At 34.1% G+C, this 25,549-nt stretch overlaps 2 protein-coding genes across 4 annotated transcripts; one reads left to right on the forward strand and one right to left on the reverse strand.

Moving 5' to 3' along the window:
- LOC131950548 (integrin alpha-PS3) lies at positions 1-25,078 on the reverse strand. Of its 3 annotated transcripts, none has more exons than XM_059312763.1 (23): positions 24,904-25,078; positions 21,977-22,256; positions 9,641-9,765; positions 8,504-8,619; positions 7,834-8,037; positions 7,572-7,620; positions 7,382-7,468; positions 7,176-7,264; positions 6,965-7,018; positions 6,540-6,677; positions 5,659-5,767; positions 5,341-5,523; positions 4,707-4,913; positions 4,211-4,377; positions 3,717-3,851; positions 3,297-3,617; positions 2,477-2,631; positions 2,121-2,301; positions 1,816-1,941; positions 1,467-1,586; positions 1,104-1,196; positions 824-943; positions 1-635 (listed from the first exon to the last, which is right to left on the reverse strand). In XM_059312763.1, the coding sequence occupies exons 2-23, from the start codon at positions 22,132-22,134 to the stop codon at positions 156-158; spliced, it is 3,417 nt and encodes a 1,138-aa protein (XP_059168746.1). In that variant the 5' UTR covers positions 22,135-22,256; positions 24,904-25,078; the 3' UTR covers positions 1-155. The 3 variants fall into 3 exon arrangements, with proteins under 3 accessions (XP_059168746.1, XP_059168745.1, XP_059168744.1); XM_059312762.1 differs by having other exon boundaries at positions 21,977-22,274; positions 24,868-25,078; XM_059312761.1 differs by having other exon boundaries at positions 21,977-22,334; positions 24,868-25,078.
- Positions 10,768-11,947, forward strand: LOC131950550 (mitochondrial ribosome-associated GTPase 1-like). Its single transcript, XM_059312764.1, has one exon. It carries the CDS (start codon positions 10,883-10,885, stop codon positions 11,858-11,860), a length of 978 nt encoding a protein of 325 aa, XP_059168747.1. The 5' UTR covers positions 10,768-10,882; the 3' UTR covers positions 11,861-11,947.
- Positions 25,079-25,549: the final 471 nt, after the last annotated feature.

A 25,549-nucleotide genomic window follows, 5' to 3' on the forward strand; every position in this document is an offset into this window, starting at 1 on the left:
TGAGAAGAGCAACACAAAGATAACTATGTCAACAAAATTCCTCATTGCACTTTGTAAGGTAAATAAGAGATGTAAGGCAACCTTCATGCAAAAATAAACTATGAACAAGCTGTTCAAGTCATTTCCTAAACTGTTTTACAAATTATTTTCTGATGCTAAGCTCTTGACTCCAGAGGCTCTAAATACAGATCGTTGTTGAAGGACGGGGGTGGAGAGGCTGGAGGCTGAACCCAAACATTGGGCTGGAGGCTGCTCGTAGACCTGCTATGTGATGTTTCACCAGGTTCTTTATGCCTATCACCTCGACGATGATTGTTATTGTTTTGGTACTGTAAGGTGTGGAAAGGTGAAAGGTCATGAAGCAGCTTGTGTTGGCTTGGACTTTGACCTAGGGAATAATTGTCATTGTAAGATAAATGCTGTTGCTCTTCATCTGGACAAAAGAAAAATGAACTTTGAGAAGGAAGAGTCTGAAAGTGATGCCAACGTAGACTTCTTTCTGAATCAATGGCTGAAGACTGAACCATGACATCACATGACCTGGCACTAACTGTATCAGGAAATTCCCTCTCAGACGCGTAATATTTCATCAACATTTCTAATTCTTCCTTTCTTTTTCTTTTAAAAAAGCCACACTGGAAAAAAGCCAAACATAAATTTGAATTTTTTCAAAATAGATCTGAGAATTTTTAGTTTTTTAGTATTATTTTAATGAAGTGTACTAAAAAGTTTACATTATCTATAAATGATTGATACAAATCACACTTACTTAAGCCGTTAAAACTGTAAAAAGAAAAATATTTATTAAAAAGTATAAACTGACCTTCCACAAAAGAATTACACAAATATACAATAATAAAAGTCCACTGGAACAGCTGATGATCAACACCCACCAGCTAAGAGTTGGACTAGGCAATGACTTGAACATTATGAATGTTGAAACCTAGTGAAGTAGTTTGAAAAATATTCTCTTTATTAAAAAAACAAAATGTATCAATTATTTTCAAACCTAGATCTTAAATTTCTTGATTGAAAAAACAAAATGTTTCAATTCTTATTAAACCTAGATCAGCAGGAGTAGGAAGTAATATTATATTTATTACCGTAGCATTGGAGGATTGAGTCAAAGACTCATAAGACAAATAACTTGGTTCACGTAGCTGGCACATACTCACAAAGTGAAGAATTTGATCAGCCTGAAATATTGAAGGCTCAATATCTTGAGGTCTGACATAGAAATTTTTAATCATACTTAAATAAAGTCATTTTAATTCATAGATTTATTTTGTAGTCTTGTTCAGTGTTGAAGCACACTAGCTTTAAAGACTAATAAGTCTAGCAGCCATTGGCTTTAATAGAAGTTATAAGTTAACTAGTTGTTGTGATAATGTCACTCATCAACCTAAATGCAGTCATAAAGTTGTTTGCAGTCGAATTTTATTCCACTGAAATCATAAACAAACTACCTTTATTTTTTCCAGGACATTCTTGTGAATTTCAATACTTAGATTGACATAAACAGTTTCATATTTTTGCATGTGGCCCATGTAGCAAGTCACATTAGTGCACAACATACTATCACATTGCTAAAGAAAAAAAAAGGCACAATTAAAAGGTTGGCTAAAAGTAAATTGTTCAACTACTTGTCTATTTCAGATTTTTTTTTAAAAACTGAAACAGACTGAAAAATTAAAATCCAATATATTTCTGCAAATGGTGATAATATTTAATCAAGGAAGAAAACTAGTTTATAAGAAATGCTCCTGAGTGAATCTTGTGTTATCTAAGTTATGAATAGGATGTAAAAATTCACACCAGATATGTAATAGTTCCTGTTTCTTCAGGCCATCGCTCTTGGCTAATGTTCCCACTTTCATCAGATAATTTGTTACATTCAATAGGTAACCTTGATGGTGAGTTGCCACTGGTTTTAGATTCAACCTGAGTAAAGTTAGTAAACAGGCTTATTCTATTTTTGCTTACTATATTTACAATGTTTTGTGAATGTGGATTAAAAAATGGCTTATAAAATTAAACTAAAAGAATACTTAGCATTTATAACTCTACAGATACTTTCCTGCATATTTAACATGCTATTAAACTTTAAAAATATTTTTTACCTGAACTCGGGAAAGCTTTATCCATTTAGATGTTGGCACTGACAGTACAAGCTGGCCATGAGGTAAAGGACTTGGACCCAAGTTGGAAAGTATGTAAAGATGTGATAGGGACACCCAGTCTGATGCCACAGGAAGCCTGGACTGATCATGGTATGTTGTAACTTGCCTTGGTATTGACACACTGAAATTGAAGATACCAAAAATATGAGTCATAAATCCAGTATATCTATTTTTACTCTAAATAGTGTAAGACCAAATTATGAAACATTAAAAATGAAATGTCAATAAATTTAATTTCACAAACTTAATTTTTTCCTGTTAACTAAAACCTTGCATGCAGAAAGAAAAGACTATACCCTGTAAGTCTCATTTTTGCCTTAATTCTGATGGGAATAGTTAAAGAAATATTTTCCTTTGCATGATTGGCAACTGATGCCACTTGTACTTGGACTGCCATTTTATGTTGGTCATATGAAACTCCAAAGGCATAAAACCTGGCACTAAAATGCACCTAGACACAAAAAAACAATAACTAGGTTTAATTTATTATAGTCATTTTATTCTTTTACAAAAAAATCTATTATAAAAATTATTTAAATATTTAGAGTTGGGTTATATGAATATTCAACAGCTTATCAAACCACAACAACAACTTCTGTCAATGTTTGCCTCCCCACTTACAAATTTTAAAAAAATTCAAAGTTTAGTAAATTACATTTTTCAATAGCGTCCCATTAACATACTTATCAAAATATTTTATAAAAAGCAAACTCCAAATACTTTAAATTTGAAACAATTTCTACTAATTTGAAGAGCACAGAAATAATAGTCTCACAAAAATGAACAATTAAACAGTAATTCTCAATATGGTATGATACAATCAGTCGTATTATTTTTACATCTCTATTTTAAATTACTGTTTTACTTTAAGTTAATGAAGAAATTGTAACTCTTATAGATAATTTCATATTCAAAGAATTAGAATATTCTTCTGCTTATATTCAAAAAATTAGAATATTCTTCTGCTTTATAAAAAGTGTGTAAATGTCATTAATAGAACTGTTTCTGATAATAATTATTATAAAAATTAAAATCAGATTCCCATGCAGAAATTAAACTTTATAACAGTGGTGCACAACAAAACAAAGTAATATTTTTTTTAAACTAAACACTTACCTTTTGTCCAGGCTTTATAGGTGAAAGAATATCACATGTGAGCTTATTCATAGACCTATTAAATCCTGGTAGAGCAGAGCTACAGAAAACATTGACATTTCCATCTTTGGCAGTGGTGAATTCCAGGCTAGTTGGATAGTCCAAAGTTGTGACAGTCAGATATGAGATATCTGCAGTCTCTGCATTGAGTATATTTACCTCCAGGTCAAAGTATGGTGAATTATCAATGATCAAGCTAGTTTCATTATTCTTGAACACAGGAATCGCTTGGATGCTGAGCTTTGGTTTACAAGTTTCACCACATTCCAGAGCAAAATAAACCTGTCAAATAAATAAATTAAAACTTGTTTGTTAATTTTTGAATGAATAATATTTTTCATTAAAAACATGGACAGATGAAATTTAGTAGGCCTTACTTACCTGTTTGTGTAGTTTTGTTGGATTGAATTTGTTTTGAATTGGACAAATGTCACATTGACTAGCAAAGCCAACTGAGTTTGAAGAAATATCATAGGCAAGATTTATCTGGAGTGGTGTAACAACATCTCTGCTTTTCTATAAGTTACAAAGATTAAATGATAAAAAGTCAGCTTTTATCAACATATGTTGATTGTGCCTATTTTTTCTTATTAAAACATATCAAGGTTTTTATTTTTAAGTTTCAACAAAAATATAAAATGCTAGATAAGGTTCAAAATTTATTTTTTTATTTACTTTCAAAATATTTCCTATAGCTGTTCAACTTGTACAATAATTTACAATCAGAACACTTTACATAAAAAATAATAATTTAAAATTTGCTAACTTTTGATAGCCCTACAGTTTGCCTCCCAAAATTTCCTACATTTGAGGGGAGGGGGGAGGGCTATATAATCCCTGATCCATCTATCAGCATACTGATAAATATTACCAACCCTTGCAAAAATGTAGAATTTTCTGTCACAGTTTAAGTAGTCCAATCTTGTGACAAGTATCTCATTAACAGATTCTAATTCTGAGTAGCCTTCTCCTTGGATGAACAACCTTAATCTTTCATTTCTATGACGGTCAAGTGTGTCCACTGTTAACGTTATGTTGATTTCTTGAAAAACAAAAGCAAATCAGCATTATCCTGCAACTAAGATCTACTGATTTGAAAAAAGGCAAAATGATTAACATTTTTCTAATAAGAAAGGAAAAGCCTACACAGCTGTTAAACATTTTTAGCCTTATAATAGCTTCCATACAATTGAAGATCTAGACTTGTTAAAAACTTTAGAAAAGCTAACCTTGATGTTTTAAAAATGATGGTTATGGCAAATAAAAAAAATTGAAATTATTATGTGTAGAACCATTATACACAAATAACTATAGAAGTAGAAGCAAAAAAGACTGTTTATTAAAATTTTAACAAAATAAAGTAAAACTTACCCAAAAATGGAGGCAAGTTTTGGCCTGTGTACTTCAAGCAGATGGTTGCTTTGAAACAGTGCATGGGTTGGCCACGATACATACAACTAGGATGACTCCTAAGGTCTAGAAGTGTTGGATTGATTTCAAGTTGAGCTTCTAAATCTACAACTGATCTACTTCTTAATAAAACAACTCGATTTGATTCAAAGGCTCCAACTGCAAAATCTTATATTAAAAAAGATATATTAGTTGTGGTATTTATCTCAACTAATCTTAACTAATATTGGTACTACAAAAGAATTTGTGCTATAAACCAGCACTGATCACCTATGGTTTACTTAAATTATTCACTTCTTAGCTGTCAGCATTACACGGCCAATTAAGCTCATGGTTGCTAAACTGACAAGTCCAGAGTTCAAACCCTATGGTACACCTATTATAACTTTTGCACCATTATTTTGAGCAATGATCTTCGATAATTTGGATTTATCTTAGCAAGTGCTCTTTACTTTCAATTTCAAATAAACAGTACCTGCATTATCTTAGCAAGTGCTCTTTACTATTAATAATTCTGATTTCAAATAAACAGTACCTGCATTATCTTAGCAAGTGCTCTTTACTATTAATAATTCTGATTTCAAATAAACAGTACCTGCATAATGATTGCCATCAACATCCCATGGCCGAGAAAATGACCACCCAAAAGTCTTAAGGTCTTTGCCAAGACTTTTGCCAACAATTCTCTGAGATGGTACAGAACGTAATCCAGATTTGTCTCCATTGTAAATGTAAACCACACCAGATCCTTCCTCATAAGGTGCACCAACAGCTATGTCTAGTAGAAAGTAAACAGCAATTAATTTTTATTTCATCTATAAGTTTTAAATATTGCATTTATGCATTTTTTCCTAAGATTTAGCTGTACTGTAAGCATCCAAAAGTTCCAACAAACTAAATTAATAACTCATACCTTGGTAACCATCCAAGTTAATATCCCCTAAGTTGGCAATAGCTGTTCCAAATCTGGCACCAATAGCATTAGATCCTGCTAGCAGTGGTTCCATCAGCTCTAAGTTAAACTGTTATTCAAAATCACACAAGCTTTTATTCCAAGGAAATAAAGGTGTGTATTTTACTTATACAAGATATAAAACAATAACAAGGTAGCATTAAACTTAAAAGCAAGATTAATCACTTATCATCAGTTATTTTAATATTTTAACATCAAGATTATATTTCCTATCAACTATAACAACGTTAAATTTGACAGACCTAGATAAATTATTTAATATTTATATCTTGTTACACCCCTATCTATTAGTAAAAAATAATGTATATATATATATATATATATATATATATATATATATATATATATATATATATATATATATATATATATATATATATATATATATATATATATATATATATATATATATATATATATATATATATATATATATATATATATATATATATATATACAAATCTTTTTAAAATTTGAATATATCATGGAGGGGTTGAGCAATTGAGTTCATAATTACAAAATTAAAGAAAATGTTGAATTCTCAACATAATTTTTTTGTCTTCATGTAAGTCCACACATCCAGTGGAATACTTTCCATGATTACTGTTATGTTAAAATATATTGTATTTATTCCATCTGTCCTAGTGATCAAGTCTTATTTAGGCTAACCTCATTGGGTTTTTAACCTCTAATTCAAAAAAATTAAAATGGATTGTTTAAATTATTGGAGTTAAGTAACTTAAGTTAGGTCTCATTAACTATAATTAAATAGCTTCTAAAATTTTAGGATAAATAAAGATGTAAATTAATAGCCAACTTACAAACTCTCTGTTAATAAATACATAAACTCTTCCTTCATCCATTTTGTCTGAATAATGTGGAGCTCCAACAACCAGGTCATCTAATTTGTCACCATTTACATCTACAGCACACACTGAAGAGCCAAAGGAACTCCCCAACTTAAGAAATAAACATTTCAGGTTTTAACTATGAAACAAGAACAAATATAAAACAATATTTTTTTTTAATTGTAGGAAAGCTATGTAAGTAGACTACATTTTGTGCAAATTTAAGGTTTGTGTGAAATTCAAATAGTTTACTAAGTTAAAAATGTATGACTAGGATGACAAATGTATAAAATGATGACTAGTATGTAATAAAGAAATAGCAAGGGCAGGCTTTGGAAAGCTAATAACAACATTAGAACACTGTGGTAAATAAATTGTGAAGGGATAAAATACTTTACCTGTTCTCCCATTTTGACCAGAATCAGTTGTTGGTCAGTATTGTAACCAAACACCTACAAAAATAAATTCGTTAATATTAAATTAATGATAGTTTTTTTATAACCATCTAAAAGCTTGTGGTATGAAAACAGGAAACAGTTTGTCATTAAAAAGCTATTTTAAAAATATCATGTCAAAATATGTTAATGAAAATATTGACAGCAGATCTACCTTGCCATGCCCGCCAGCTCTTGGCCCACCAATGATAATAAAAGTGATTTCATCCTCAGCTTTTAATTTGGCTGTGGTGACAGACATACCTGTCAATAATTTTAACAAAGGTAAATTAAGGTGAGGGATTAATAGGTACTGTAGAAGAGAGGCTTGCATTATTCACATGGTACTACTATTTCTTATTATTTTAAAATTGTGTTTACCAAAGTATGAGTCATGTTCTGCTTCCCATGCAAGTTCTAGGATTTTTGGTTTTATAGAATGGTGCGGCTCAATATGTGCGTAGCCTCCTAAACATAGAAAAATGTCATTAAATATGTGGCATATTAGCATTTTCATTATTTAAATAAACTTATTTATTTACTACAGTTACATTTTGTATTTGTGTTTTACCTGACCAGTCATTAAGACCAGGTGCTCCAATCACAGCAAATGTACCATCCTAAAAGTGTAAAATAACTTTTTAGTTTGCCTTATTGGCAAGAAAAGTTCAAATAAGGGAGTAATTCTTTGTCTTTAAGTTATCATGATTGATTTTGTACTTAAAAATTTAAACCTATCTTCCTCAGTTAGAATTTAATACAATATTTTTGTGTATTTGTAGAGAACTTTTTAATATTTTTGGTGATATAGAAATTAAAACAAAATTATTTACCCTGGAGTAGACACTAGACATTCCAAGAGTGGCCATGCCATAGCCAAAATAGGACTTCAGAATTTGCTTTTTATAATTTTCAAACACTGGCCAGGCACTATTTTCATTAAACTTTAAATCTCTATTTGCCTCATAACATAATCCATTCATCAGCATTAAATCTTGAACCAAAAACTTCTGATCCTTCCATCTAGGTGCACAAATCTTAACACAAGATACACATTTTGTATTACTTTATTAAATTAAGTGTCATGTTAAGGGCAGATGGAGGGGGATGGGAACTGAGGGAAATGAACACCAATATTAAAATATAATAAAATAATTAAATGTTTAATATATAATAACAACCAATTATATGTGTGAGTATAAAGGCCCCATATATATATATATATATATATATATATATATATATATATATATATATATATATATATATATATATATATATATATATATATATATATGTATGTGTAAGTGTATATATATATATATATATATATATATATATATATATATATATATATATATATATATATATATATATATATATATATATATATATATATATATATATATATATATACACACACATATAAAGTAAACCACTGGTCTAAATAATATTCTCTTCCTATTTTTAAAACATATTTCAAGTAAGGATGTAATTATTTACCATCACTTTGAAATCTCCATGGATGTTGACATCAATTGATGCTCCTAGCCACATGTTATTTTTGTTGTGGTGAATAGTAATATTTTTTCCTTTGTAGATTGTTTGTTTTTCATTTCCTTAAATACAGATAAAATCAAAAGTGTGAGTGTCATACATAAATGTAAATAAAGTTCCTTTTCAAACCTGGTGGTCCACAAGGCAAGTGAAGCAGAGTTCACCAGTTTCTGAGACCTCAACATATCAAGGTATAGTTTGGTCAGCATTATGCCCATCTGCCTTTACTTCCCTAATATAGTCAGGTACCCTTCAGAGTTGGGTGGACTCAGGGATGTGTTCTATCTTTCAACCATGCCGTCCCATCATACATAAATGGTATTTCTTTTTTTTTTTTTGCCGTTTTAGAAATTATACGCCATAGTCACCCATGTTGATGAAGTAAGTCCTTCCTGTCTAAACTGACATCACACTTCGACCTCCACCCCCACCCTGTAAAATTACAAATTTGCTTCTTTGATATATCACAATTATTTTCTACAATACTAACTGAGCTGTTTATAAAAAAAATATTTGCAAACTAGATAATTTAATAAAGCATGCTTACAAGAAGATCAATTTGCATTACACTTTTTAAAAAAAATAACTAAAATAAAATTTTAAAATACTGCTAAAATTTAGTTTTAAAAATCCATTTTTAAAATGCAAAAGTGTGATATTAACCTTTCTTAACCCTCTTCCATGTTACACATCATCACTTAAGTCTGACCCCCCCCCCCATCCCCACCTACTTAAGGAGTGTGACAACAATTATATCTCTAATTATTAATTAAATTATACTTGCATACATATCAAACAAGAATTTACATTATCTTGCAGAAATATGCGTAGAAAAACTATAATAGTTTGTTATGCTTTATTTAACTCGATTTGACTACCATTAATAATTTAATAATCAATAATTTTCTTGGTAGTTTTCCCTGTTAAGAAGCAAATGTAAATGGGTATTTTAATTTTAATATTTATAACAGATTATTAAACAATATTTGTAATGTATTGTGAAATAAAATTTTAAACATGAACAACACAACACTAAATATAAAGCTAATTATTATGATTCAAAATTAAATAAGACGCACAAACCTATTTCATCAATTCGAATAGGTAAACAACTGCTTCTGTATTGCCAGTTACAGTGGAAGACAGCACCAGGTTCATGGACTCCAGGTAAGGCTGAATCATTGGCCCGCGGAGCACCAGCTAACAACCTGTAAAACAGATTGATTATTATTGAGATAAACCACCAAGGTGCTGATGTTCAACTTGAATGTATTAGTGCTCTGTATGGGGCAGGGTCTTGAAGGACAACAAAGACCACTGTTGATAAAGTCCATATCTTAATAAACAGAATCTGCTGACCCGACAGGACAACTTTCTGCAGGTGAAGAAATTAGTAAAAGAAGATAGGGTTAGATAGGGCATAAACTGTGCAGATGGCCAACCAATACCACCAGTGGAACCCTTAAGGAAAGCACAAAAGTGATCGACCAAGAAATACCTGGTGACAGGACCTGGAAGCGGAAACTACAAAAATGGGCTTCACCTGGATTCACATTGAGAAAATGGCACATGTAAATTGTAATCTTTGGTTGGTGGCAATATATATATATATATATATATATATATATATATATATATATATATATATATATATATATATATATATATATATATATATATATAAGGCCTTTATATTTGATATATATTATATATATATATATATATATATATATATATATATATATATATATATATATATATATATATATATATATATATATATATATATATATTAAAATATATTAAATTAATATAGGCCAATAGGCCTAATTAGTAATTACTAGTAATTAGGCGTATTAATTATATATTATTGGCCCATATAAAAAATATATAAGTAGGCCTAGGCCTAATTATTAATTAATAAAATAATACTAGTTAATAGGCCTATAGTTTTATATAAAATTATAATCATAGGCCTATTATTTATTATAGTATTAATTAGACAAAACCTATTTGGGGGGGGGGGGTCTAATGTTTGTAAATGTCTTTCCTTTATTTAGAATTTACAAACATTATTAGTCCCTGGCCTAGAGAAATGCTTTGCCAAGAGAAATGCTTTACTTTAAGGCGCCCTTAATCCCTCATTCGCTTTCAAAGTTTGTTTTGATACGCTTGCTACTGAGTTTAGATTTTACACATACCCGCGTCAACAAATATGGCCGCGCCCTTGCACTTGTACAGACGCCGCAGTTTAGCGGCAGTTCGTGTGCTTGCCTAATTAATTAGGCCTGATTATTTCATGTGTACTTCTTTAGTCACTTTAAAATGTCACGAAAATTTTTCGAAATTCAGAAAACATTCAGACGATCATTTGAACTGCCTGGTAAAAATATTAAATGGTTTCCTGGTCATATGATGAAAGGATTGTTGCAAATTCAGGCTAAACTTCAAAAAGTGGATTGTATCATCGAAATACACGATGCCAGAATTCCGATTTCAGGAAGAAACAATCGTTTTAGAGATGTAATAAAACTCAGACCACATATCTTATTATTAAATAAGGTTGATCTAACTCCATTAAACACAGAAAAGGATACAAAAGAAAAAATTGTGAAAAAGTTGCATGAACAGGGTGTGGATTCAATATTTTTTACAAATTTTAAGAATACAGCTCATGAACAATTTTTAAAAAAAACAATTTTACCCGTAGCTCATGAACTAATCGAATCTAGACCTAGATATAGCCGAGAAGGCCAAGAGGATTATAATTTGCTGGTAATTGGAGTTCCAAATGTTGGAAAGTCAACGTTTATAAATTCTCTTCGATCAACATTAATGCTTAAAAAAGGAAGAGCAACATCAGTTGGCTCTATCCCTGGCATTACCAGAAGTGTTTTGTCAAAAATAAAAGTAAGCACTAATCCAAATGTTTACATCATCGACACCCCTGGTATACTGTCACCACGCATTGGAGGACTGGAGGAAGGGATGAAACTAGCAGCTTGTTCGTGTATACCAGATCACCTAGTTGGAGAGGTTGATGTTGCTGATTATGTTTTATACTGGCTAAACAAGAATGAACACTTTCAATATATTGATCATTTTGAGCTTGAAGAACCCACAGACAATATTTTAAATCTTTTATCTAAAATAGCTATTAAACATAAGTTAATATTACGTGTCAAAGATGTGGCAACAAATCAATTTGTTTATCGCCCAGATAACACTCAGGCTTCATTTTTATTTTTATCAGCATTTAGAGAAGGAAAATTGGGTTCTTTTATTTTAGATAATATTGGCTAATTTTTCTTGTTCTTGTTAAACTTGCTGAAATCATCTTATATCTTTCTATGTATGCCTTTCACTGTAATAAAGGATATTTAATGTGTAGCCTATTGTTTTTATTTTGTTGCTTTGGTTTAAATATAATAATAATTATTTCTTTCAATAAATTTTGTATGATGTTAAATGTTGCTTATTCAACTTTTGCTGACCTATTCATAGGCTTTCTCATTAACTATTTACTGTACAGATATATTTATATAATTTTTTTACTTCCTGTATGGCTAAGTGAAATGACACGTTTCAACCACAACACTTTACAAAAATTATTTTAAAAACAACCACATAAACTAAAAAGCATTATAATAAATTATACAGGAAAATTGTCTTAGATTATTATTTTTGTGTCTTAAACTTAATTGCTTTTAATAATTAATTTAACATACAAAGAATACAGTTAAGAAAAGTTATTTCGCATTTGTGTCTGTATCTCCAAAATCTTGTTACATGTGAGAATTTCATTACAACATGGAAAAAATTAGTACTAGTATATAATAATACTGGTGTGTGTTCTCTAACCATTTCTGTCTCTTAGTGTAATGTATGTCTTGCCAATGAATCAAAAGAATTCTTATGAGACTACTGTTTTAAGGAAGTCTGGATTTTTCTGTGTGATTGTTCTGTCACAGAACCATACAGCAGCACTAACTCTGTGCTGCCACCATGTTTATCTTCTCCTGCTTCGTAGGTTGTGTTAGAGGTAGTCTACAAAGTCTAGGGCATCAAGTTGGATTTCACATAATCCATTGTACTCTAATTCTATTTCTTCAAACAATAACTGTTCCTGTTATACCCCAGTTAACAACCATGGGACATTTGACAAGACAATACACACATACATACCTTTATAAGATGCCATAATGTTGGAAAATGCTTGTAAAGAGTTTCTATTTCTATACCATTGATTGTTCTCTAATCATAGTGCAATAAGTTGGAATCTTGATTAGGTAAACTTCCTTCCATTTCAGTATGTCCACTGATGTCTTCAGTAACCCCTCAAAATCATCCGCTCATTTGTTGGTCTAAACTGTTTCTCTTAATGGTCTTCACTGTATATGTGGTGCATTGCAGCTAATTGTTCAGGTAACAACATCTGGTTTCACTAATGGGCAGATAGACTAATTTACCTCTTCTCTGCAGCTACATTTGATGCCTTGACTGCCTTAAAGACTGTCCTGACATTATGGATTCCTTGTCTATTCTCCTAATCCTCTCAGCTTGATAAGCCAATTCTTATTGAAGATTCTTTTACCTGGCCCAAGTTCTTTGTAAGTTGTGTTTTTGTTGCTATTTGTACTTTTTTACATGGTAGATCGCTTCCCCCACACTTGTACTACTTGTATGTCAAGATATACAAAAGAATTAGGTCAGTCTAGCATTATTGAAGTACTGCGCTTGTTATTGATGAACTATGTAAGCAGAGTTTGAATAATCACCTGTGATCTGGATAAAAACTGTAACAAACCAATAGATTCTACAACTATGTGTTCAATCTGTGTTATTTATCATCTCACAAATACCTATAAATAGTTCAACACTCAGCCCTCCTCTCTTTAATTATCTTGATATGGAACTTGCATATAATCTACACTAAGGTTTCTTTGACAATTTATGCACCAGACCAACATTAATTAACTGTGGCTCCAATGAGACAACATAAAATAATAGTATGCTCAAACTAATTTTGAGATTACAATTAAATGCTCTGACTTTAAATGAATGTTAACATAATTATGTTAATTCTCTTAATGAAGTACCCCAAATAATTGCATTAATCACATTTGATTACTGCATCAAATGTCAACCATGTATCTTGGCACTTGGTTATTTTAAAAAACCAGATTAGAAGCATTGAATAATATTGTTGAGAAAAACAACCTTGTTTATAATTAGTTGCAATATATAAATTTTAAATTAAAAAACGTGTTTGACCCATCTCATTTTAAATGTGTAGAATTATAAAAATTAAGTTGGTAACCATTTTGAGAAATATTCATTCCACTCTAAACAATATGTAATAGATTGAAATAATTGTGAGGTCAAGGGAACTCACTCTTCTGTATTAGTTATATTTATAATATTGTTATCTTGAGTGATGTCCCTTGGGTACTTCCTTCCGTCCTCTCTGGTATTACCATCATGATGTAGTTAGACCCAATAAACGTGTTATATACAACCACAGGCTTCTGTCGTCAATCTATTATAACTGGCGACGAAGGATAAACATCTACTAGAAAGAGCACCTACTTACGCAAAAAAGAGGTTTGCTAGAGCTTATTAGCTAATTATTTCTAGAATTATGGCGCTGTATGGCCAAATAAAAGAATTTGATGCGAATGATGAAATCATTCAAGATTACCTAGAGAGGTTAAGCTTTTACCTAGAAGCTAACGACGTGACGATAGAAGCCAAAAAGAGAGCTGTTTTGTTAACAGTCATAGGGCCTCAACAATTTAGGCTACTAAAAGACTTATCCGCGCCAGCTAGTCTAACTACCAAGAGCTTTAACGAGCTGAGCAAATTGCTAACAGACCACCATGCGCCTACCCCATCAAAGTTTCTATGTAGAGCTAGATTTGACAGTAGGACTCGTCAACCAAACGAGTCAATATCAGAATATGTTGCTGCTTTACGTCATTTAAGTGAATTTTGTGAATTCGGAGACACGCTGTCTGACAGATTATGTGAAAAGTTTGTGACAGGTGTAAACAGCCCTGATATTCAAAGAAAGTTGCTGCTCGAGTCAGATCTAACATTGGAAAAAGCAATACAACTAGCAATTTCATTCCAGCAGTCATCTGATGCGGCGAGATCTTTAGCACCTTCAGAGATCCATGCAGTAAACAGCAGGTTAGTCAATAAACATCAACCCCATCAGAGCATTCCAACTTATGCTAAACAGCCTGCTCGTTCAAATCCTAGATCTGAATCTAGTAATAATTATCAAAAATGTCATCGATGCAAAGGTCCCCATGCATCTCATCGGTGCAAGTTCAAGTCTGCAACTTGTTATAAGTGCAGTAAGCAAGGTCACATTGCCAAGGCCTGCTTTGCAAAGTCTTCGTCTGTTGCTAAATCTAGCCAGTCAAGACAGTACCGCAACCAAAGGCAGCACTATGTTAACTCTCACCAAGACTACCTAACCCAACCAATGAACCACTCTACCTGTGAAAATGCTCAAACTGATTCGCAGCCGGATTTCAACCTATTCTCTGTGAAATCAATAAGTCATGCTCCCATCAATGTACCAGTTAATATCAACGGTAAGAGCATCAGCTTCCAACTGGACACTGGAGCATCTCTAACAATCATAACAAAGAAAGATTTTGACGCTGTCATAGGAGGATCAGTGCCTCTACAGCCATGTCACAAGTGTCTAACAACATACACTGGTGACAATGTTCCGGTAATAGGAGAGTGTATGGTTCATGTAAGTTATAATGGTCAAAGTGTTAAACTTCCTCTTCTTGTGGTTGAAGGAAATGGACCGCCATTACTAGGTAGGAACTGGTTAAGTGATCTTAAGTTAAATTGGGAGAGTATTTGTTCATTGAAGAATGTAAAAGAATCTAGTCTTACTTCACTAGATAAAGTTATATCTGAAAATAAATGTGTTTTTGGTAACTCAGGATTACTAAATGATAGAACAGTGAAGTTAAGCATTAAAGATACAAATCCAAGATACTGCAAAGCTAGAGTTCCACCTTATGCAATGAGGAATAAAATTGAAAATGAGCTAAGTAGATTGGAAGCTAATGGCATCATAAAGAAGGTAGACTATTCTGATTGGGCAACGCCCATTGTGCCAGTGTTAAAGAAGGATGGTTCTATAAGAATTTGTGGAGATTATAAAACTACACTGAATAAGCAAATAGAGCTAAATAGGTACCCTATACCTAACATTGAGGAAATTTCTTTGAATTTGGCAGGAGGAGACAAATTCACTGAATTAGACTTTAGTCATGCTTACACTCAACTAGAACTGCATCCAGATTCAAAAGTCTATACGACAATAAACACACATAAAGGACTCTACCAATATGAAAGACTATGTTTTGGCATATCATCTAGCCCTGGAATTTTCCAAGCTGTCATGGACAGTATTTTTAAGGATATTCCAAATGTTTGTGTGTATTTTGACAATGTGTACATAACTGGTAAGAATGACACTGAACATCTTAAAACACTAGATAAAGTCTTGAAAATTGTTGGTGAAAAAGGTTTAAAGATAAACAAAGATAAATGTCAATTCATGTTGACAGAAATTAGTTTTCTTGGTTATGTATTAAGCAAGCAAGGCATCAGACCTCAACCTGAGAAAACAAAAGCCATTAAAGAAGCACCCAAACCTGAAAATACCCAACAACTAAGAGCTTTTTTGGGCTTAATAAATTACTATGCAAAGTTCATAGGAAATCTGTCTGGTAAACTATCACCACTGTACAAGCTGCTACAGAAAAATGCAACTTGGCACTGGGGTAAACAACAAGAAGCTGCTTTTAATACAGCAAAAGAGGCTTTGTCTGCTGACACCTTACTAACTCACTATGACCCAGGGAAAAGACTTATATTAACATGTGATGCTTCACCAGATGGTGTAGGAGCAGTCTTGTCCCACATGGATGAGAAGGGTAACAGACCCATTGCTTTTGCCAGTAGATCTTTGAATCAGGCTGAGAAAAATTATTCTCAGTTAGATAGGGAAGGCTTAGGCATCATTTTTGGTGTTAAGAAATTTCATAAGTTTCTGTTTGGTAGGAAGTTCACCATCTTTACAGATCATAAACCATTGCTAGGTTTATTTGGAGAAAACAAAACCCTACCTGAGCATGCCTCACCAAGAATTCAAAGATGGGCTATCACACTAACTGCATACAATTATGAATTGAAATACAAACCTGGATCTGAGAATAGTGCAGATAGTCTTAGTAGATTACCTTTAAAAAACCAAAGCCTGAGCTATGTACCAGAAGATGTATTTGTTCTCTTCACTATCATGGATAACTCCAATATAAATGTGAATGATATTAAAAGAGAAACACAAAAAGATGAGTGCTTAATAAAAGTATATGAGTACTGTAAGAATGGTTGGCCTGAAGAGTCTGTGAATGATGACTTAAGGCCATATTAAATAAGAAATAAAAACCTTTGTGAAGATAATATAAAAGATGGAGAAGATGCAGTCCATTATCAGTCAGAGTTGCCTAAACAAAGTATTTGTAACTTCATAAATGATTATGGTGTTATGGCAATTTCAAATGTTTTAAAGAAAATACATTAGTAAGAAGGAAGGTGATCATCAAACAACTTTGCTAACATCATTAGCACTTACAGAAACTAAAAGGGTAACATCAAAAGAAGAAAAAGATTTTAGCCATTTAATACACCCACTTCAAATACTGGATCACAGTTGCAAAGTGATATGGTCCAGAATAGTACTTTTAAACAGTATTTTTGGTTACCAGGAAAGCACTATCAGATTACCTGAGAAAATTGATCAATCAAAGAAATCTATGTCAATTAAGGATCTGAATAATAGCATAATACTTTCAGATGCCAATTCAAAAATAGTTCCATTAGATTATGACAAGACATTCATTGAAAGAGAATTTGGTGTTAATGAGAATGTGTATCTAAGAAATTATGGGAGAAAGGAAAAATGGATACCAGGTCAAATTGTTCAATGTACAGGACCTGTGTCTTATGAAGTTAAAAATAACTTGTGCAGATAATAAGTGTGAATCTGTCAATCCCACCAAATCTGAACAGTTCACACCAACTCAGTTTGTTCCACAACCAAGTTCTGTTGATATGAGTGAACCAAGTTGTCTGGAGTCAGAAAATGTAAATTCTGGAGTTAATGATTTAAATCCTAGACCTCCTGAGATAGAGAATCCAGATGGTCAGAATCTTGAGTCACCAAATCAAAAGCCACTGAGAAGGTCAAGCAGGACAATCAAAGTCCCAAATAAGTTAGACCTATGATTCTAAAGGTCAAAAGGACTTTGACATTATTGTTTTGTATTTCGATTATGTTGTAGCATATTGTGCATTGTTTGTAAGGATGTAATCTACCATAGTGTTCATGTTACAATATAATTGGTGATTTTAGGATACTATCAATTGTTCTATTGAGAGATGTGTTATTGTGTCTAAGGGTAAAGGGATGTAATAGATTGAAATAATTGTGAGGTCAAGGGAACTCACTCTTCTGTATTAGTTATATTTATAATATTGTTATCTTGAGTGATGTCCCTTGGGTACTTCCTTCCGTCCTCTCTGGTATTACCATCATGATGTAGTTAGACCCAATAAACGTGTTATATACAACCACAGGCTTCTGTCGTCAATCTATTATACAATACATATATGACCTAGATATACAATATGAATAATGAGAAAACTGCGTATTGTCTATATAAGGTTAAAGTGCACATACGGTAACCAGTGTTTCCTTTATGCATATCATGGGGAGGGGGAAGCACATCTTTAAACTAAAGCACAGCATCCATGATGCCAAAGAATGCATGCACCTGAAACGATATTCTCCACGCTGGCATCCAGTGGCGGAACTAGAAAAAAGGGGCCACCCCGCAAAAAAATTTTTTAGGCCCCCCCCCCCATATAAATATATAGGCATACATATATATATATATATATATATATATATATATATATATATATATATATATATATATATATATATACTCAAACACAAAATACGACCATAGGATACTTATTGCTGGCCTGTTCGTGTTTTGAGAAATACAAATACGTGTGTTTTTTTTTTTTTAATTAAAACAAATTACAACATCATGTCATGTGTATAAGTGAATTAGTCTGTTTTGTGAAAATTAGTTTTATTTTATGTCTGCCGTAAGACCTCTAACATCATATAGGTCAAAAGAATATAAAACATGAAAGCTTTCTGTAAAGAATGGTGTCTCGTGTCATGTTTATTTTTATGATTTTTATAAATTTTAAATACATTATCTTTATATAAAGTGTCATTCTTTAGTAAGTAATTTTTAAAAAATAATAATAAAGAAAAGTAATTGCTTTTTAATTATTTTAGTACAAATCTATTAAAAAGAGGCTTATGAGCATCACTATTTGACTATTTAAAAAAGGTAAATAAGTCATGGAAGTGGTTTAAACGTTTGCTTATCTTTGATAGGATTGATTGTAGGAGAAAGAGGACTCGGCTTTCACAGTGGTTTAAAAACGAAGGAAAAATGACCAAGGGGTGGTGTCTATAGAATAAAGATAATCCAACCGCAGCTACGGTAATCTTTTTTACAAAACAAACATTAAGTCAAAAATGCAAGAATTTTTTTTTAACTATAACAATTTTTTTATGGTCGGCCGTGGGCCCCTAAATGGCCTGGGCCCCCCGCGTTGCGGGGTCTGGCGGCACTGTAGTTCCGCCCCTGCTGGCATCTAGATCTATACTCTACAAGTACATATAATAAAGTATTCAGCACACCGCTTTTGGTCACTTACACATCACGAAATGTTAAAATTTGATCAAATCAGCCAGACGTAGTTATGCGATCATTAGATTTACTAAGTCATGTAGATACATCGTGCTAGCACTGGTAATCAGGACAATCATAACAACACTGAAAGCTTCTCTGGTAATACGGTACGGTAAAAAGGCGGCTGGTGTTAAAGAAGTTGGTGATATCTCTTCCTTTGCCTGAACCCAACCCTTTTGAACCGAACTGCGATACCGGCAAAAAAAAACTCGATTCCGCATCGAATATCTAGCTTTTTATTTTCAGTAAAACAAAATAATTCTATCCAGTGGCGTAGCGAGGTCGGGTGTTAAACCCCCTCATACTTTCGATTTGCACCCCCCCCCCTCAAACTTTCGATTTGCACCCCCCCCCCATCAAGTTTTCGATTTGCACCCCCCCCCCCCTCAGGTTTTTCTCTATATATTTTGCTATTTTTTGCCTTGATGTCACCCCCCCCCTGCGGTCCGCACCCCCGCCCCCCCCCTCGCTACTCCCTGATTCTATCAATGGGTCAGGGTTTCTTTGAGGCACCGCCCCCGCCCACTCCCAAAGCACGCCTACCGCTCCCCGCCGGAACGAAATAGAATGTGTATAGGGCCTACAAAATATATAGTTAATATAGACCTACTTCATCCTCTCCCACCTGGAAATGTCAACGTCCACCCATTCCCCTGGAAATGTAAGTCCGCCCCCCCCCCCTTAAGGGGAAGAAATTTTCGGGGGGGGGGGGCAGACACTGTTAAAAAATATATATATTCTATATAGATTTCATTTCGTTCGGGGGGGGGGGCGGTAGACTTTTTTCGGGTAACGCCCCCCCCCCCCTCCCCGAAGAGATGCCTTGAAGAACACTGTAATTTTGAAATAAAACAAGTATTTAAAAAACAACTGTATAATCAGCTTATCAAAAGAATCGGTTGCTAAAATGTGTAAGAGATTATATGAGCGAACAAAGTTTTTGCTGAAGTCTTTTTTTTTTAAATTAAATTTATTTTCAGATAATTTGTTGTCTTTTCTACACGGATATTAGTATTACATGGACGACAGTACACCTAATGGACATTACAATTTACATACAATCTTCATGAACATTACACCTCATCTTTATGGACGTTACATCTTATATAAGATTACACTCTAAATATAAAGTTTTTGTCTATGCTGTGTTACTTTATAAAAGATAGATAATTTATAAAAGATCATAGAAAATTTCTACGAGAGAGATATATTCTTAAATTATGGGATATTGTTTTGTGAGACCAAGACCAAAAAATGCAAAATATAGGCCAGTTTAATGGATGATCAATTAGAGTTAAAAAGCATGTTAAGTAGGCCTACAAATACACGATCCCGACAAGGGGGGGGGGGTGTTGAGACCATGACACAAACCTGCTAACTTTATATGAAATAATGATTTAATGATTTATCCAGCTGTAATAATAACCGATTATAGATAAACACCTTTACTTTAAAAACTTTAAAGCTATCATCGTGGATGGGGGGGGGGGGGGGGGAGGGTAACACCGACTGCAAAATTTAAAAAAGGAAAAAAAAGGTTAGTTGAATATTTTCAATCGATGACCGGGGTGGGGTGACACCATTAAAATGGATCAAAATAATGTGTGTACAAATTTACGTCAAAATGGGAGTCATATTACACATGCCTACATCAACACTGACATCAACACTGACATCACACATCACATACCTACATCAACACTGACATCACACATGACTACATGAACACTGACATCACACATCACATGCCTACATCAAAACTGGCAACACATACCCACATCAACACTTACATCACACATGCCTTCATTAGCACTTACATTACACATGCCTACATCAACACTTACATCACACATGCCTACATCAACACTTACATCACACATCACATGCCTACATCAACACTTACATCACACATGCCTTTATCAACACTTACATCACACATGCCTACATCAACACTTACATCACACATGCCTTTATCAACACTTACATCACACATGCCTTTATCAACACTTACATCACACATGCCTACATCAACACTGACATCACACATGCCTACATCAACACTGACAGCCTATACCTACATCAACACTTACATCACACATGCCTACATCAACACTGACATCACACATACCTACATCAACACTTACATCACACATGCCCACATCAACACTAACATCACACATGCCTACATCAACACTTACATCACACATGCCTTCATCAACACTTACATCACACATGCCTACATCAACACTAACATCACACATGCCTACATCAACACTGGCATCACACATGCCTACATCAACACTAACATCACACATGCCTACATCAAAACTTACATCACATGCCTACATCAACACTAACATCACACATGCCTACATCAACACTGACATCATACATGCCTAAAACAACATTAACATCACACATGTCTACATCAACATTAACATCACACATGCCTACATCAACATTAATATCACACATGCCTACATCAACATTACCATCACACATGCCTACATCAACACTCCGTAGAATTCAAAAGACTTACCATGTGCCCTTGGAATTGGCCAATAAGGCAACAGAGTACCCGAAATAACTGTTGACGGGTCCTTTAAATATGAGGCTGTTCTTGGTGTCCACATTGAAAGCTGTCACCGCTGCAAACATCACTATCGTCGCGACAATATGCATAAAGTCACTCGCCATTATCTCCAGTTTTTATGGGAAATGAGTTACTTAAATGTAGTCCTTAATGCCTTTTTATTTTAATAAGAAACTTGGGCATCAGAAATAGAAACTAAAAGTTCAAATGTTGCTGAATCCAACAACTTGTAAGTTTTAAACAACTAATTATTTAAAATCACGTATGTATTTAAAAAAACACAATTATTTGACTGACTTTCATTCTGCAAATGGAATAGACGCTACGATTTACAAGAAAGCAAAAGAGTCATCTCAAAATGAAGCAGAAACACACCTATATACTCTATTCACAAACAGTAACTCAAACTACACCATTCTTCGCAACGAAATAATAATTTATCCATCTATTTAATTGAAAGCCAGTAAGAAAAATCACCCTTCACTACAAACACTGATACCTATAAAATCTTCTATCGGACCTAACCTCGGCTTTCTAGATAAAATAAAAACAGTCCTCGGGGAAGCTCGTTAATGTTGATAACCTGACTTTCAGATTTAGTACAAGCAACATCAGATACCATTGTCTGCTCGTTTTACACTACACTGTGTGCCCCAGTCGAGGGTCGAAGGTCAGCAGTATGGTGCAGCAGTGGTTGACGGCAGTAGACACGAAGATTACAGTGGTTGTAGTGGTCACTTGTTAGATTACAGTGGTTGTAGTGGTCACTTGTTAGATTCCAGTGGTTGTAGTGGTCAGATTCCAGTGGTTGTAGTAGTAAATTGTTAGAGTCCAGTGGTTGTAGTGGTCAGATTCCAGTGGTTGTAGTGGTCAATTGTTAGAGTCCAGTGGTTGTAGTGGTCAGATTCCAGTGGTTGTAGTGGTCAGATTCCAGTGGTTGTAGTGGTCACTTGTTAGAGTCCAGTGGTTGTAGTGGTCAGATTCCAGTGGCTGTAGTGGTCAGATTCCAGTGGTTGTAGTGGTCAATTGTTAGAGTCCAGTTGTTGTAGTGGTCAGATTCCAGTGGTTGTAGTGGCCACTTGTTAGAGTCCAGTTGTTGTAGTGGTCACTTGTTAGAGTCCAGTGGTTGTAGTGGTCAGATTCCAGTGGTTGTAGTGGTCAGATTCCAGTGGTTGTAGTGGTCAGATTCCAGTGGTTGTAGTGGTCAGATTCCAGTGGTTGTAGTGGCCACTTGTTAGAGTCCAGTGGTTGTAGTGGTCACTTGTTAGAGTCCAGTGGTTGTAGTGGTCAGATTCCAGTGGTTGTAGTGGTCAGATTCCAGTGGTTGTAGTGGTCACTTGTTAGAGTCCAGTTGTTGTAGTGGTCACTTGTTAGAGTCCAGTGGTTGTAGTGGTCAGATTCCAGTGGTTGTAGTGGTCAGATTCCAGTGGTTGTAGTGGTCAATTGTTAGAGTCCAGTTGTTGTAGTGGTCAGATTCCAGTGGTTGTAGTGGCCACTTGTTAGAGTCCAGTTGTTGTAGTGGTCACTTGTTAGAGTCCAGTGGTTGTAGTGGTCAGATTCCAGTGGTTGTAGTGGTCAGATTCCAGTGGTTGTAGTGGTCAGATTCCAGTGGTTGTAGTGGTCACTTGTTAGATTCCAGTGATTGTAGTGGTCAGATTCCAGTGGTTGTAGTGGTCACTTGTTAGATTCCAGTGGTTGTAGTGGTCAGATTGTAGTGGTCACTTGTTAGATTCCAGTGGTTGTAGTGGTCAGATTCCAGTGGTTGTAGTGGTCACTTGTTAGATTCCAGTGGTTGTAGTGGTCAGATTCCAGTGGTTGTAGTGGTCAATTGTTAGAGTCCAGTTGTTGTAGTGGTCAGATTCCAGTGGTTGTAGTGGTCACTTGTTAGAGTCCAGTTGTTGTAGTGGTCACTTGTTAGATTCCAGTGGTTATAGTGGGGTTCGGCGTGGTCGAGTCGGTAAAGCTCATGGTTGCTAAACCGAAAAGTCGAACAAAGTCTCGAGTTCAAACCCACTGGCAGATAAATCTCGATCCCCTTCAACACTAATAATTAAGAACGAAGAAGAAGAAGAAGAAAGAAGTGGTTATAGTGGTCACTTGTTAGAGTCCCGTGGTTGTAGTGGTCAGATTTCAGTGGTTGTAGTGGTCACTTGTTAGATTCCAGTGGTTATAGTGGTCACTTGTTAGATTCCAGTGGATGTAGTGGTCAGATTCCAGTGGATGTAGTGGTCACTTGTTACAGTCCAGTGGTTGTAGTGGTCATCTGTCAGATTCCAGTTCCAGTGGTTGGTTAGCTGCAGCGATGCTTCACAAGATGCTTTATCACAAACATCAACAGGTCAATAGCTGACTTAACGTCACTTAGAACTAAAGTTTACTAAAGCCACAACTTTATTTTACCGGTGGTCTCTCCCCTCCCCTCTCTTCTGTACCTGTTTTAATCTATTATTCACTTCCTTTTTTCTTAGAACTTTGACGAATGATCAATTTTCCGATCGTTTACATCCAGCATGATACTCATGCCTGTGAATTGATACTGTCTAATATATATATATATATATATATATATATATATATATATATATATATATATATATATATATAGCTACACTGTATGGGTGGAGAGAACCACCACTTCTATCGGCCACAACTCAATAAACTAAATAAACGTTTTAATTTAACATGCAGGACTTGATAAAATACGTTATTAAATTTAAAAGTATACAACTCAATGAAACAAGGCCATGTATAAAAAGACTTAAAATTCTAACAAACTAATCTGGCGAGTTACACTGAAAACTAATGTAATCTAGTGCTATAATCTAACAATGTCTCACATAAACGCAGTCACAGAAGATTCCAGGACACAGTACCAGGGAGCAACTCTGGTTCACATGGCAACCACAATGCAACAGGTATCAGGAGTTGACGGTTCACGACCTATCAGAGCGTGTTGGCGCGGCGTGCTGTACTGCTCACTAAATGGTCGCACCATTAGGTCTCATTATTTCCAGACCTCCTTCTACCCCCGCTAGCAGACGACGGAGTCCCAGAAGGCACCGGTGTATACATGAACCATCTGGCTCGTATTTACCGTCACCAGTGACGCGAACAGGCCATCTTGCCTTCATTTCCGCACGGCCGCCCTTCTTGAGCTCGATGATTTCTATTTTGATTATCTTTCAATGGTCCATCGACTGTTTTATATTTAAATTTAGACGTTCTCAATTTATAACACATGTTATTTTATTCACCGTTTCTAAAAAAAAATATCTCAAAATTAAACCAGGTTGAAATGTAGATTAATTGGCCCTTGTTAATTAACCGATTTCTGCGCTCGCCCCACCCCTTCGTCTCCTCCCCCTCGTAAAATATTTCACACGCTTAAGTACCTGAGTAGGAGACCCAGAAAGCTGGTGACGTCACGAAGGTATAAATAGTTTCGGTGCGGGTAAAACCTGGCAGGCAGCTAATGGACGTGCATTCTTTTGTTGGGTTGCGCTACACGTTGAGTGTTTA

The sequence above is a fragment of the Physella acuta genome, unplaced genomic scaffold (genome assembly GCF_028476545.2).
Source record: "Physella acuta isolate Inbredline_101_S28 unplaced genomic scaffold, ASM2847654v3 ptg000770l, whole genome shotgun sequence".
Lineage (NCBI taxonomy): Eukaryota > Metazoa > Mollusca > Gastropoda > Physidae > Physella > Physella acuta.

Excerpts from the sequence above, each read along its gene's own strand:
- LOC131950550 (XM_059312764.1), top strand. The coding sequence starts at position 10,883 with ATGTCACGAAAATTTTTCGAAATTCAGAAAACATTCAGACGATCATTT.
- LOC131950548 (XM_059312763.1), bottom strand. The coding sequence starts at position 22,134 with ATGGCGAGTGACTTTATGCATATTGTCGCGACGATAGTGATGTTTGCA. Across the intron at positions 7,621-7,833 it reads TGTCTAGTGTCTACTCCAGG|GATGGTACATTTGCTGTGAT; the intron begins GTAAATAATTTT and ends TTACACTTTTAG. Across the intron at positions 2,632-3,296 it reads CTATAAAGCCTGGACAAAAG|GTGCATTTTAGTGCCAGGTT; the intron begins GTAAGTGTTTAG and ends TTTTGTGTCTAG.